The sequence below is a fragment of the Microtus pennsylvanicus genome, chromosome 2, assembly GCF_037038515.1.
Source record: "Microtus pennsylvanicus isolate mMicPen1 chromosome 2, mMicPen1.hap1, whole genome shotgun sequence".
NCBI classification, from domain to species: Eukaryota; Metazoa; Chordata; class Mammalia; order Rodentia; family Cricetidae; genus Microtus; species Microtus pennsylvanicus.
In genome coordinates this window covers 88428528-88443024 of record NC_134580.1, presented here as the reverse complement: position 1 = coordinate 88443024, position 14497 = coordinate 88428528, and the positions used below count along the sequence as shown (strand labels likewise).

General features: G+C 41.1%; 1 protein-coding gene across 1 annotated transcript in view; it reads right to left on the bottom strand.

Moving 5' to 3' along the window:
* Lgr4 (leucine rich repeat containing G protein-coupled receptor 4) overlaps positions 1 to 14497 on the bottom strand; it is a 100570-nt gene that overhangs the window by 32661 nt on the left and 53412 nt on the right. The window contains exon 2 of the mRNA XM_075961684.1: positions 12625 to 12696. Coding sequence (XP_075817799.1) covers positions 12625 to 12696 — 72 coding nt within the window. The remainder of the gene's footprint in view (positions 1 to 12624; positions 12697 to 14497) is intronic.

The following is a 14497-nucleotide window of genomic DNA, read 5'->3' as shown; positions in this document are numbered from 1 at the left end:
GACTCATTTACCCCTTTGCATTTTTATTATCTGATTATAGTGGCCCTTAATATACCTCAGGAATTTATCACCAGTGGCTCCTTTTTTAAAAAAAAGGAGAACATGAGCTTCTGTCCCTGACATGCCCAACCCAATGTCCTACAAAATACCGCTAAATAACGCAAGTCCTAGAAAACAATGTAAATCCCAGAAGCTGAACACTAACTGCTCTTTGGTGTTTTCTACCACTAACTTCAAGACAGCCACAAGAAAGAAATACTTTTATAGTGGACAAAAAGGCCAGTAATTAAGCAACATTCTTTCTAGATCCCTTGGGACCTTCTTTCTCCCAGTGTTAAACCTCATTGGATACAGTACATCAGAGTATTCCGAAGCCCACTAACCACGCCTCGTTTGCTCCCCTACTGCCTTTTCTTCTTTACTCGCCCCAATCCCAGTGCCGGGGCTTACACCCAGGGCCTCGGGCATGCTGAGTGACAGCTCTACCCCTAGCTGTCATCCCCATTTTTCACAGCGTAGGAAGGATTTGAGATCTTCATGCAACTATTAAAAACATGTATACATAATATGCATAGATGAATATGTATACATATATATAAGCGGGAGGTGGTGCATACGTATATAAAATATGTGAATAGAAAGTATATGTGCATTTGTGCGTATGTACATATAAGCTGAAAGTGGTGGCGCATGCCACTAGCCATTGAGAGGCTGAGGCAAAAGAATAACAAGTTTGAGATGGTCTTGGAGGAAACAAGTACTCTGTAGGGCATCCTGGGTTCTGTAATGAAGCCCTATCACAAAAAGCAAGAAAACAAGCAAAGCATTGTAAAAATGCAATGTTTTAAGAACACACATATATTTAGATCCTTTTCGTGAAGAATTGCTTATGTTTTTAAAACAGTTTGTCTTTGCAAGAAGGAAGAAATTTTCTCTCATTCTCTCTCTGTCAGAGAGAGAGAGAAGAGAGAGAGAGAGAGAGAGAGAGAGAGAGAGAGAGAGAGAGAGAGAGAGAGAGGAGGGAGGTAGGTAGGTAAAAACTAAAGTAATTTATAACAAAAATAATTACATCCCTGCTAAAACTTGGTATGAAGGCTGTCTAATATTCTTCCACATACTAAAGAAGTTTACTTAACTAAAATTTAAGCTTCACCTGTGCCACATTGGTCTCTTGTGTCTCCCACTTCCCCAGAGGAAGCACAGCAGACTAGTGTAGAGGTAAATCAGTAAAAACTGTGGCAATGGTCGTGGTTCTGAGCACAGCTCTTCCAGCCATCTCATCATTTGTCTTTTGATGATAAGCACATAGGACACTCACCCACGTGAGGAAATAACCCAAGCTTGAAAACTACGCACATCCCTAGCACCAAGCAGCAGGTTCCTACTGCTCTTCTACCCCAGGAGAGCAAAGGAAGCACTGTTTTTCTCAGTTTCTCGTTTCATTTAAGTAGCAACAAGTCTATCAATCATGAACTTCAGCAGAATTAAATTTCTTGCATCAATAAATCCAAAATGAGAAGAAATTTTTTTTTCTTAACATCTCCCCCAATTTGAAGTTTAAAAAATACAATTCCTGAGCCAAGAAAATGACTCAGAGTGTAAAAGCACTTGCTGCTAAGACTGACACCCTGCGTTCAACCCCTGGATCCCAAGTACAGGCCTCTGACCTCCAAATGTAAGCCATGATGTGCACACCCAATACTTGCACATGTACATCACACATTCATGTACATAGTAATAATAGTGAGTAAAGCTGAATTTTAAAATACAGTTATTGTCATGTCACTATGAGTCATACAGAAGTAAGAGGGCACAGTACATACTGACTTCCTGACTTACCAGGGTCACAAAATGGCAAGACACACCAAGCTAAGTGGTGAGCAGTGGAATACCAGGGCAGGCTGGGAAAGAAAGGCAGGGAACGCTTTACAAAGCACAGAGAGCTCAGAAACAACCGCATCAAATGGCTCAGATCTAGAGCCTTCCTCGACTCTAAGAGTGCATCTCCTGCTGTTTAAATAGGACGTTGAGTTCTGCTGCTTGCAGTCAAAAGTTTGCTTTAACTAATTGCATTGCCAATAAACATTCTTCTCTCCTTACCTAGTAACAGAGTCCTGTCTTGAGTCCAAGTGTCAAAGCTCTTTGCCAGCATTCCCTGTTAAAACCCAAGTTACTAAGGACTGGCCAATGAAATGTCAGAGGTCCTGTATGATATGTTCAAGGTGGCTTCTTAAAAGAAATGACCTAGTGGGACATGACCACTGCCCCCTCCTTCCTCCCTCCTACTCTGAGAGGTGAATGTTGATGGCTCCAGCTCCCAGCCATGATCTGGACGTTAACACTATAAACACAGGACTGCAGACTAGAGTGCTAAGGTCTGCAACTCTGCTAATGTTGTGATTCTCAATAGCAGCTCCTAGTTGCTAGGCTGCAGATTTCAGATGCACGCAAATAACAGGAAGCATTACGTCTTTAAGTCTCTGTTACTTGGAACTTTCCACGACAGTCAAAGATATTTCCAATTCAAGAAATTTAGGAAAAAAGCATGCCAGGCTGTAACAAAAACAGCACAGTTAAAGACAGTAAGTAGATTAAAGGCTAGGGAGATGGCTCTGTGGTTGAAGAGCACTTGCTGCTCTCATAGGGGACCTGAATTTGGTTCCCAGCACTCACATCAGGTGGCTCACAACTCCAGTTCCAACTGACCTGGTGCCGTCTTCTGGTGTGTGTGTGTCTGTGTGTGCACGTGTGCACACACGCAAATATATTAAATAACATATTTTAAAGGACAGTACCTTAAATACACAAAAACTAGGTAAAGAGTTTCTAAAATTATTTACAATAGATAAGCACAGGAACAGTAGGAAATTTGTTACATAAAATGCAAAGCATTGAGATGAAAATATACTGTATATTCATTAGTAGTAAAAGCTAGATCTATCAGAAAAATGAGCATAAATAGTAAAACTCTATTTTTAAAAGAAAGTATAATCCAGGTGGTGGTGGTGCGCACCTTTAATCCTAGCACTGGGGAGGCAGAGGCAGGCGGATCTCTGTGAGTTTGAGGCCAGCCTGGTCTACAAGAGCTAATTCCAGGACAGGCTTCAAAAACTACAGAGAAACCCTGTCTCAAAAAGCAAAAAAAAAAAAAGTATAGTAATATATTGAAAACATCTAGGATACATAACAAAATACAACAAAAGTTATCTCCCAGGGGTGAGATAATGTAATGATTGGTTAGTCTTTCTTTCTTTTCTGTATCTTTCTATAGGTCCATGTTTTAAACACTGAGTTCCCATTAATTTTATAATCAGTTTCAAAAATCTAGCTTTGATCAAATTGTTTCATGCTTTATAGTTTTATATCCATATATGTCTTCAATTCACATTTGCAATGCCTCCAATATGACCATCTTCAAAGTACAGATAGCGCCCACAGTAACTGTTGGTGAACAGAGAAGGTAAAATACAGGTGCTGAGCCAAAGTTCCTATAATGGAATACAGTATTAATAAACAATATACTAGCCGGGCGATGGTGGTGCACGCCTTTAATCCCAGCACTCGGGAGGCAGAGGCAGGCGGATCTCTGTGAGTTCGAGACCAGCCTGGTCTACAGAGCTAGTTCCAGGACAGGCTCCAAAGCCACAGAGAAACCCTGTCTCGAAAAGCCAAAAAGAAAAACAAAAAAGAAAATAAACAATATACTGAATAAGAATGGCTCATGTAAGAGTAGACAATAAACAAAAAAAAATGGTTCAGCTTATTACCTTGTTGGGAAACTTAATCACGTTACTAGAAAATCAAATTTTTTTGTTTTCTTATAACCCCTATTATATTCAGACAAAGAACAAATAACCATCACTGATTAAAATACATAAAGGAACCAACAAACTGCTTTTATGTGCTTCTCTACAACTTCCATATCCAATGTCACTTTGCCTGTGAATGGCTTGGAATTGACGTTTGATGTATTCTTTTTTTAAAATATTTATTTATTTATTTATTTATTAAAGATTTCTGCCTCCTCCCCGCCACCACCTCCCATTTCCCTCCCCCTCCCCCAATCAAGTTCCCCTCCCTCGTCAGCCCAAAGAGCAATCAGGGTTCCCTGCCCTGTGGGAAGTCCAAGGACCACCCACCTCCATCCAGGTCTAGTAAGGTAAGCATCCAAACTGCCTAGGCTCCCACAAAGCCAGTATGTGCAGTAGGATCAAAAACCCATTGCCATTGTTTTTGAGTTCTCAGTAGTCCTCATTGTCCACTATGTTCAGCGAGTCCGGTTTTATCCCAGGCTTTTTCAGACCCAGGCCATCTGGCCTTGGTGAGTTCCCAATAGAACATCCCCATTGTCTCAGTGTGTGGGTGCACCCCTTGCAGTCCTGAGAAATTCGGGATCAACCTACCCCTGGACCCAGCAATACCACTCTTGGGAATATGCCCAAGAGAGGCCCTATCATACAACAAAAGTATATGCTCAACTATGTTCATAGCAGCATTGTTTGTAATAGCCAGAACCTGGAAACAATCTAGATGCCCTTCAATGGAAGAATGGATGAAGAAAGTATAGAATATATACATATTAGAGTACTACTCAGCAGTAAAAAACAAGGACTTCTTGAATTTTGCATGCAAATGGATGGAAATAGAAAACACTATCCTGAGTGAGGTAAGCCAGACCCAAAAAAAGGAACATGGGATGTACTCACTCATATTTGGTTCCTAGCCATAAATAAAGGACATTGAGCCTATAATTAGTGATCCTAGAGAAGCTAAATAAGAAGGAGAACCCAAAGAAAGACATATAGGCATCCTCCTGAATATTAACCTTCATCAGGCGATGAAAGGAGACAGAGACAGAGACCCACATTGATGTCTTCTACCTCTCTATTAATTTCTGATTTACTGTCCCCAAAGTCAGACAACATCACATTGTCATCACCTCTATTCATGGGCTACAAAGCACTTACAACAAAGTTATAGATGTAGTTTAGTGGAACTAGCTAAATTGATACCATTTCCTATTTAAATGGAATAGTCTCCAACAATACTTTGTTCATTTCAGATAGATGCATTAAGGACACATTGCCTGCAGTTGGGTTTTAAAAGGCTGAGATATACTTAGCTTCTCTCTGCCCCACGTATCTTCCTTCCTGCTTTCTCCTGCTCACTTTGGGGGGACCACATCTACAGTCTAAGTAATTCTATTAAGGATGGACTGATGAATCAGGTTAGACCATACCATCAAGCTTTAAGAATGGGCAAGGGAGGAAGACTGCCAAGTCAAGACCTCCCAGGCCTCTGCTCAGAGCAGCAGGAGATCCTTCCGATATTCATGTGGGATTTTAGGATGCGGAGACACAGCTGGGACTACTGACCGAGTTACAGTCCCCACTCTATGAAGTCAGGCTATTTACAACAGGAAAGGAACCAAACACACAGAAGTAGAGAATCAAAACTGAACCACAGAGGACGTGTGAAAATTCTAATAACATTTAAGCTTCAAGCTCCAAAGCTAGCTGAAGCAATTCCATCTTTAGACATTTCTGTTCTCCAAGAAACAATTCTCTACCATGCTTCGGTTGTGCTTGTGTCTTAAACCCAGGGACCTCTGCTAACATACAGACCGTATAAAGCTTTATTCACTTGCCAAAGCCTAGAAGCTATCTGCTAACAGTTCCCCAAAACCTGTCTCTTAGAGACCTCCTTTCCCCAAATGGCACTGTTCCCTCTCTACTGAAACAACTGTAAAGCTACTTAAGACGACTGAAATCATTTTTTCAGTGTCCAGCTATAGGCATCTCTCTTGAGTCCTTGTTTGATTGTAGAGACTTCTCCTTCCACAACTCTTGGGGAAGAGTTCTGCCCCAGTTCTCACCTGGCACTTGTCTTCTTCCCACACCTTGTGTCAAGTGTTTCCCAAGGAGTTGTCTTTGGCCCTCTTCCCTTCCCTTTCTTCTGCCCTCTATCCCTTGGCAAGCTTTCGCAATCTCAAGTTTCCATTAATCATCCCAACATAAAAGACTCTCAACTCTACACCCATGAATCTCTCTATTCTGGATGCCATTCACCTATTTCCATAGGCCCCTATCTATAGTCTATGGAACTCAATGTGCTTCCTTCAAATTAAATTTGATATTTTCTCTTCTGGAACAATTTCTTTTCATGTTGTCTCTAATTCTAATAACTCCTGGAAATACTAAAATGAAGTAGTACTGTTGCTGGTACAGCTCACATATCCCTGACTCTATTTTGCCTCTCATCTGCCCTAATACAGATTTACACACCACACCTCTCTCTCTCTCTCTCTCTCTCTCTCTCTCTCTCTCTCTCTCTCTCTCTCTCTCTCTCTCTCGACAGGGTCTCTCTATACAGCCCTAGCTGGCCCAGAACTCACAGTGTAGAACAAGCTATCTGTGAATTCACAGAGATCTACATGTACCTACATCCTGGCTAACGGCATATATCTCCATGCTAAACACAAATTCTGGTAAGTCTCACCTATACTTTTACAGTTAGGTAGCTCCATTATCTTCCTATCTTCCCGATCTCTCTCAATTCTAACCTCTCTGCTATGAAATTACATTGACAGGAGATCCTACCTGATTGAACTAGTCCCTGGCTCAAAACAAAAACAAAAACACAATGGTCACTTAAGAACCCCTGTGTCTGGCTCAAACAGACAGTCCTCAGTCTAGCTCCAAATGCCTCTCTAAATTTCCTTTCCACGGCTGCTTTCAGCAATCCAGTACTACTTCCCCTAACATTGTGATACCTATATCAGTCCCCATTTCTCGACTTGAGTTTCTTTGCGTATCTCCTCATAAATAACTCCCACCATCCCTCAAGGGTCCCCAGAAATGCCAGCTCTTTGATGAGGTCTTTAATCTTTCTCGCTAAATGTAATTTCCCTTTTCCTTTGAACTCTCCTAGCTGGAGTACACTATTCCTTTCCCTTGAAGCCAAGAATCTCATTTAACTCACTGCTGAACACTGTGCTTAGCTGACAATGGGTTACTGAATTAGTGAGTGGTGGACTAAGTCTTTCTTTGGCCTTCCCACTTGTACAGGAGACATAGTCGGTCTTATTACCCATAGCAGGTCCCACTACTAATGAATTCTGTCACCTAGCAAGGTGCTTCTGTGAGTCAACCTCCTCAAAGAGTTTTATGGGTTAAAAAAAAAACCAAGAGAACATTTTGTTATTGTTGTTGTTTTGTTTTGTTTTTCTGAGACAGGGTTCTCTGTGAAATAGCCCTAGCTGTCCTGGAACTAGCTCAGAGATCCGCCTGCCTCTGCTTCCCAAGTGCTGGGATTAAAGGTGTGTGCACACCACCGCCTTCTCAAAGGACATAGTGTAACTATTAGGCCCCAATCAGTGCAATCTCCCTTCCTAGATTCACTTTCTAGTCTCAGAGTTCTCCAAATCACCCCTTATAGAAAATACTAAGGATCAGTCAGGTAATGAGGCTTCGTGGGCTCACTCTACAACTGCCAGGGTGGTGATTTCAAGAATGGTCCCACTGGAGTAGGCATGGACTCCAGCAAAGGGGAACAAGGGAGTGCTGCTAAATAAGGGAATCTATTGCCAGGCAACCAAGGACAGCTTTTGTTTTATCTGGGATGTTCCTGCAGTCAATAAGGCTTATCTGGAAGGTTCTATCAAGGGAGTGAATGTGAAGTGAGTCACATGCAGCTTAGAAGCAAAGGTAAGTTCTTTTGAGTACAATAACAGAAGAAAACACTAGCCAGTCACTAACACCACCTGTGAGCCACACAGTGCGATAATTTGACAATAATTCACTTGCCAGCCACTAACTCCACCTGTGAACCACACAGTGAGGTAATTTGACAATAATTCACTTGATATTTCTTAAACTATATTTTTCATAATTTCTACCTGAATCCATCTATAAATATAACTAAAATTGTTCAATCTTGGCAAGAGGCGATTACTGCAGGATAAAATAGAAATAATAATAACAGGCTACATTGACTGAGAGCTTATTATATGCTAAAAACTTAACTAGTGCTCGCTATGAGTAGACAGAACATATTTTCATGGGTTACAGATGAGAACATGGAGGTTTCATCTGGTGAATCTGGTGAACAAGGTGAAAATCTTGCTGTGGTCAAATACTCTGTATTTGATTACCCATCCTTGTTGGAACTGCTCACCCCTTTATAAAGTAGTGGCTCCATTTAGTATTGAATGAATTAAACAAAACAAGCAACAGTGAACCGGGACTCAAAGTCCTGCCTTCACTTTAGTATCATGAAGCCTTCAGAGTCGAAAAATTTGGAAACGATAGAATTATCTTGGTCACAGAGTGTATTCAATAGTAACTGGCTGAGTGCCATTGTTGGCAGTGCTTCAACTGCTGTTGCTACATCCCTGTAATATCTCCAGGGATGTTTCAGGGACAGCCTGTGGAAAAGGAGTTGGTATTCTTCCTCTTGTTTCTACTGAATCATTTTCACAATTCTAAATTTCAACCATTCCCCAAATGGCTACCAATTCCCCAACAAGTCCAAGGCAACCAGAAGCATTTGTGGCTTTATAGATGGTATCAGGTGATATGGATCCTGATACTGCTGCATGAACGCTTCTCCAGAATCCCAGCTTTATTTGAATATTGCTAAAGGACATACCAACCTACTACAGTTCCTTCCTCCAAGCAAAACTACCCTTGTTGAGGCTGGAGAGATGGCTCAGAGGTTAAGAGCACTGACTGCCTGCCAGGGGTCCTAAGTTCAATTCCCAGCAACCACATGGTGGCTCACAACCATCTATAATGAGATCTGGAACTGTCTCCTGGAACGTGTATAAAAAAAATGTATAAAAAGTGTATAAAAATAGAGAAAGAAATAAAAAGAGGGTGGTTAGAAACAATCAAAAATGATTTATTTAAAAAAAATACTACCCTCATCTCCAAATTTTTCAAAAAAAAAAGACAGACATGTTTTCAGTAACTATTGAAACTTCCCTACTTCACATGTGCATTCTTTTACACGTCGTTCAATATTCCTTTTAAAGGAGTTCTGTAAGGATTCTCATTTTAAAAACTATAAAGATGAGACACAAAAATCAAGATAGTCCTGAAAACCTTGCATGTACTGTGTCTAGGGCAGAATAGTACTGAATAACAATCTTTATGAGTCATAAAGCTTTCAAAAGCAGATTAAATGTGAAAATAACTGAAAACAACGTTACTTAATATATCTAATCCACATAGAAAAGGGTTGGATGTAATAGTTCTCTAAGAGTAAGTCAACATTCTTCAGTGATTAAGGAAGAATGGGCTTTGGAGGCTAGACTTTGGGGCCTAGAACAATGAAACACCAGACTCACGAACGTGAAAATGACCCAGAGCCCTTTCAGCCCAGCCTTTAGAAACCTCACCTTCGTGTTGTTGAGAAAGGACATACACACAGTGAAAGCTTTATATGTGTGCTATTAACTACTGTATCTTTATAAAACAGAACTCTTTAGGTCCCAAGCAGACTGGCTGCTGGTGTCTCTAGTCTAGTAACCGGCACCTAAACATTCTAGTCTCTCCTGATAAACCTGTCAAACCAAACTCCTTTGGGAAGCATTTAACATGCACAGCTTGGCTCAAACCATTTCAGGGTATGGGCAAAATCTGAGAATTGTTTTCAGAATCATCACGTAATCCTGTCATAAAAAGTCACTTCACATATCCCAATTCTTCTGAAATGTCTGCCCCCATACCACTCAACAGTCTAGGAAGTTCTTAGCCATCTTCCTCTAGCTAGTCCCTATACCTACTAAACACAAGGGAGATGATTATAGGAAGCAAAAAAGCTTTCCACATTCTACAGCCTCTCATCCTATACAACTCCTTTAGCACAATGCACAGACTGTTAGCTTCATCTCACTCTGGAAACTAGATCAACTTTGTCCAAAAGAATCTCCCGCGAAGATAGAAATTATCTGTGTCTGCTTAGATGGTAGTCACGAAGCAAAGCTAACTTCATTCAGTGGCTCTGCAGAACATTTGTATGGCATGTATGAAGCCTTGGGTTCAGGCACCAGCATTACAAAAAATAAGAAATAACTTATGTGAAATGTGGCTAGATCAGCTAAGGAGCTGAATTTTATTTTTACTTTCATTCATATCTTAATTTAAATGGCTACCTGCTTCGAGTTGGTATGATATCAAACAATGTAACTCTAGGGATAACATCGGCTCCCCCACAGAACTATGCTGGTGTCTATATTCCTAACAAGCACCACAAGGACTGGCAAGTAACAGGACTGGCTGCCTGTTGAAAGAATAAGCAGATGTGTAGATATCTATGAGCATTTCTTCTGTATTGTTGGGCAGTGAATCTATCCCATGCTCTAAGCCTTCCAGATCCCTACATGAAATTAGGCCAAACCCAGACATATGTTATAAAGAACACCTCATTAGCTCACATGGAAAAACCCAGGCAAGCCACTCATCTCTACTTAGGGCACTCAGCTTCACAATCACTCTTAAACCACTTCCAGATGACTTCTGAACAAATGGTTATGCTGTTGATGAAACATTACAACAGTCAAGGCTGCATCGCTTCGGAATGTTAAAATCAACTACATTGTTTTAAAAAGGAAAAAAAAAATCAAGGTTTTGAGCGTGTATATTAACCTTGAAAATAAACTCCCTTGAATGCCTAAATTATTGCCAGAGTATTAAAGCTATTTTGAAATATTCTTTGTAAGTAACTTCCAGCTCTAACTGAATTTTTTTTAAATCGTATACAGTATTCAGGGTGGGTATAACAGCTTGATTTCATAGGCTTCATTCCTGTGATAGTGGCATAGACAGAGAACATGACCTAGCTACAAAAGAACTATTAAGCAAACTCAATTTGGCTCCAATAAAAACTCTTAGTTGATAGAGCTCATGAGGTTCACAAACGCTTGGTCATTCGAGATTTTAAGAAATCCAACATGTGACATTTCACTAAGCAGAGATTAGCCAGGTTCCCACTCTGAAATCCTTAAAAGTTTAACTGGGAATTGCAGGCATCAGGAGAAGGGGTCTGCACATAGCAGCCCCCTCCAGAGTGTAAGAAGCCTCTCCGTTTCCTGTCTGGAACATCATTCATCCCACGGTGGCTACACAAAGGCTGAGCAACCACTTGTTCATGTCCTCTCACTGAGGGATCACTTCTGTAAGGAGATACTAACCCTGAAGTGTAAGACTACATGTGAGAAAAAAAGAAAGCAGACCAGTACCTTAAAGACTGATTATAGTGGTGAAAATTGAGACTTCAAATGCAATTAGCTCAAACATTATTTAAAGGCAATTAATATTCACTCCATAAAAAGCCATAAATAAAATGCACCATACACACACTACCCGTAAATCCTTTTACCTGAACATAATTTGTTCCTTATGCCCTTTAAAAATGCTAAAGTACTAGCTAACATGTATGTAACATTCTGAATCATATACCATAATAAACATTCAAGATATACATTTTGTATGCACCACAACAATACAAATGGGGGATTGTTATTAATCACACCTTATAGTCAAAGACACCGAGAGAGTGTAAGTAATTTGACCCAGTTTTCAATCTTGTGACAAATGATCTCTGTTCAGCTTTTGATGTGAAAGCATTAGGTTCCACTAAGCAGTGTGGGAAGAAAAAAAACTCCCTTCAATTTTATTAAGTCTTTAAACTGCTATTTCAATGAGCTAGGAATACAATCTGGGTCTTACTCGCCTCCGACTCAGTGCTGTCAGGGAGGGGCTGAGTTCAGGGAGGCAGTGTCACTGACGGGCTCTAGTGAGAGAGCGCAGGACATGATATATTGCAGGGACTCAGATCCCTCAGGCCTGGGTCTTTTTCAGCTCTTCGTATCAAACTGCAACCTTTCTACCACCACATACCACTGAATCTGTGAACTGGGGCTTATATTAACTGACTCAAATCTACTTTTACTTTCCAACAGGATTCCAAAAATATAATGTATAGGTTCCTATTCTTTTAAAAACCAAAGGCGCATTCTTTTTATTATGGACATTAAAAGCATATGGAAAGCACAACCAAAGGAAAGGTTAAAAACACATCAAAAATTTGCAACTAGGAGACGTGGTGGGCTGCTGTCACCCACTTTTGAGCCCAAAAGGTCATGTGCGAATGGCCAAGGAGATCTATTATCAGTTTCCTGCTGGCTGTCCACTTGCTGTCAAAGTGGCCTGCTGCATCGAGACCCTGGAACACCTTGTGTTATTCCTCCCCGTGCAGTTACCCACACAGCAGCTCCTCCGGCAACACTGGTAATTACGCAGGAGCCATGTTATCTCAGGATCACACCGCAATTAGCCTGTGTACTGCAGCAATCATGGTTATAATAATTGCAGGGGGGGAATGTCTTGTGGAAGTAGCAGTTTTTAGTTTGGGCTTTCAAAAATAACTTGGGTAATTATACTGCTTTAAAAAGCAAGTTTGTTTTCTCCCAGCTCCCAAACATAACTGCTCTGGACAAAGTGCACTGAAACTACGCTCTGAGACGTTCTCAGACAGGAAACATTAGGCTCTCTCCACAGAAAGAGCTTCTAAATATGAGTACAAAACACATTGATACGCAATGCTCAAAGGGGTACTTACAGCTCCTCTAGAAATGGGAAGTTCTTAAACGCATCTTCCGGCAACTGGGTGATATTGTTCATACTGATATCCCTGCAAAACATGAAGTTAGGAACATGGTTAACTAGTGGTCGTCGTCAACTGTCTAAGCCAACAGAAAACAAACTACCTGCTGTTATTTTGTATAGATGCTAGAAAAATGAGCATAGAAACCAGAAGGGAATAGTCATAATCTGATTTTAGAGTCCAATATTTAACTTAGAAACATATACCAATTCTGGAATTTCCCCCTTTAGGTATCACTTTAAAAAAAAGTTTCAAACTCCCTAGAACAAGTGGGCTAGTGTAGGTTCCCAGTGGCCTTCACTGGAAAAGGTAGTCAAAGCCCTATACTTGATCAAAATAAGTCAACACACCCTTCACGACTAAGTCACATAGATCTGCAGATGGAAACGGCTTCCAAATTACAATCAAGGACAGGGCAAACAAGCCCTAGCTCCATTCTAGTCAGATGTTCTTTAACAGCTCTGAAAGTCCTCCAGGTAAGAGTTGTCAGGGGATTTCATTTTCAGCTTATGAACAGATGCCGGCTAGAGACAAGTGCATACATGATAGGTATGTAGTCAGTTTAGAAAGGAGGGAACTCACTCAACAGAGTAGCTCAATAATTAACCGGTTCTAACAGCTAAAACATCCTTTATTAATCATTCCCCACTCCCCTGGCAGCTGCCTTTGAATTGACTTTCTCTTCCATACTCCACTTGATATCAACACTGTGAAAGACTCAGTAACAGCCTTCTGAGGGAAAGTCCTGGCATGCACCGGGCCGGCTGAGCAACTCCCTCAGTTTCTTCCATCTCTTATCTGGAGGTAAAGGCAGTGACTGAACCCTTTGGGTCCCTCTAATGCCAAAATCACCATCAAGTTTAAGCACGAGAAAGTTCCACTGATGGATGGATTGTCAGGATGGTATGAAGAGGCATTAGGAAAACCATGATTTCTATATGATTAGAAAAATCATATAAGGTAGAGTTGTCATCCCTTCACCCAGATCAAATCCCTTCAAGGTAATGCACTTTCAGCTCCCCGGTACAGGCGTCACCGTCCAACCTTTCCTTTAGCCAAGACTGACACATGGGAATCACAACCGTTTCTTCCTAGCCTTTCCCAAGGCAGGTGGGGAAAACATGTTGGACTGGGAACGACAGGAACAGCAGTAGGAACAAACCCAGCAGGAACAGAAGCTGCATAAAAGGAGCAAATCCTCTCGGTATAAAATTGCACCTACAACCACCCTTTGCTAACCAGAAAACCGAGGCTTTCTGTGGGGTAAAATGACCTCCCTGATGCCAACAAGAGGAAGAAAATGTACACTATGATCTTAATTGCCAACTCAGCCTCCCTGGGTTAGGACTTAATTCTATAACTCCCCTCACTGCTAACCAAGACAGAAAGCAAAGCCTGAATCCTGACATGGTTAAAAATGAGGAAAGAAGGAGCCGCTGAGGAGGAACCTCAGTGACCGAGCATATTTAACATGTGTAAGGTCCCAGGTTCATGCCTCAGCACCAAAAGGAATGGGGGGGTAATGATGCTCTCAAGATCTTGGCATAATCATCAACGAATCTTAGGCAGTGCACTCTGCTTAAAACTGAATAGAAAAAGAACTATAAATCTGTCACCAGTTGAGGAGTCAACGTTCCCATGAATATTTTTTTTTTTTTTTTTGGTTTTTCGAGACAGGGTTTCTCTATGGCTTTGGAACCTGTCCTGGAACTAGCTCTGTAGACCAGGCTGATCTCGAACTCACAGAGATCCGCCTGCCTCTGCCTCCCGAGTGCTGGGATTAAAGGCATGTGCCACCATAGCCCAGCTTCCCATAAATTTCTTATAC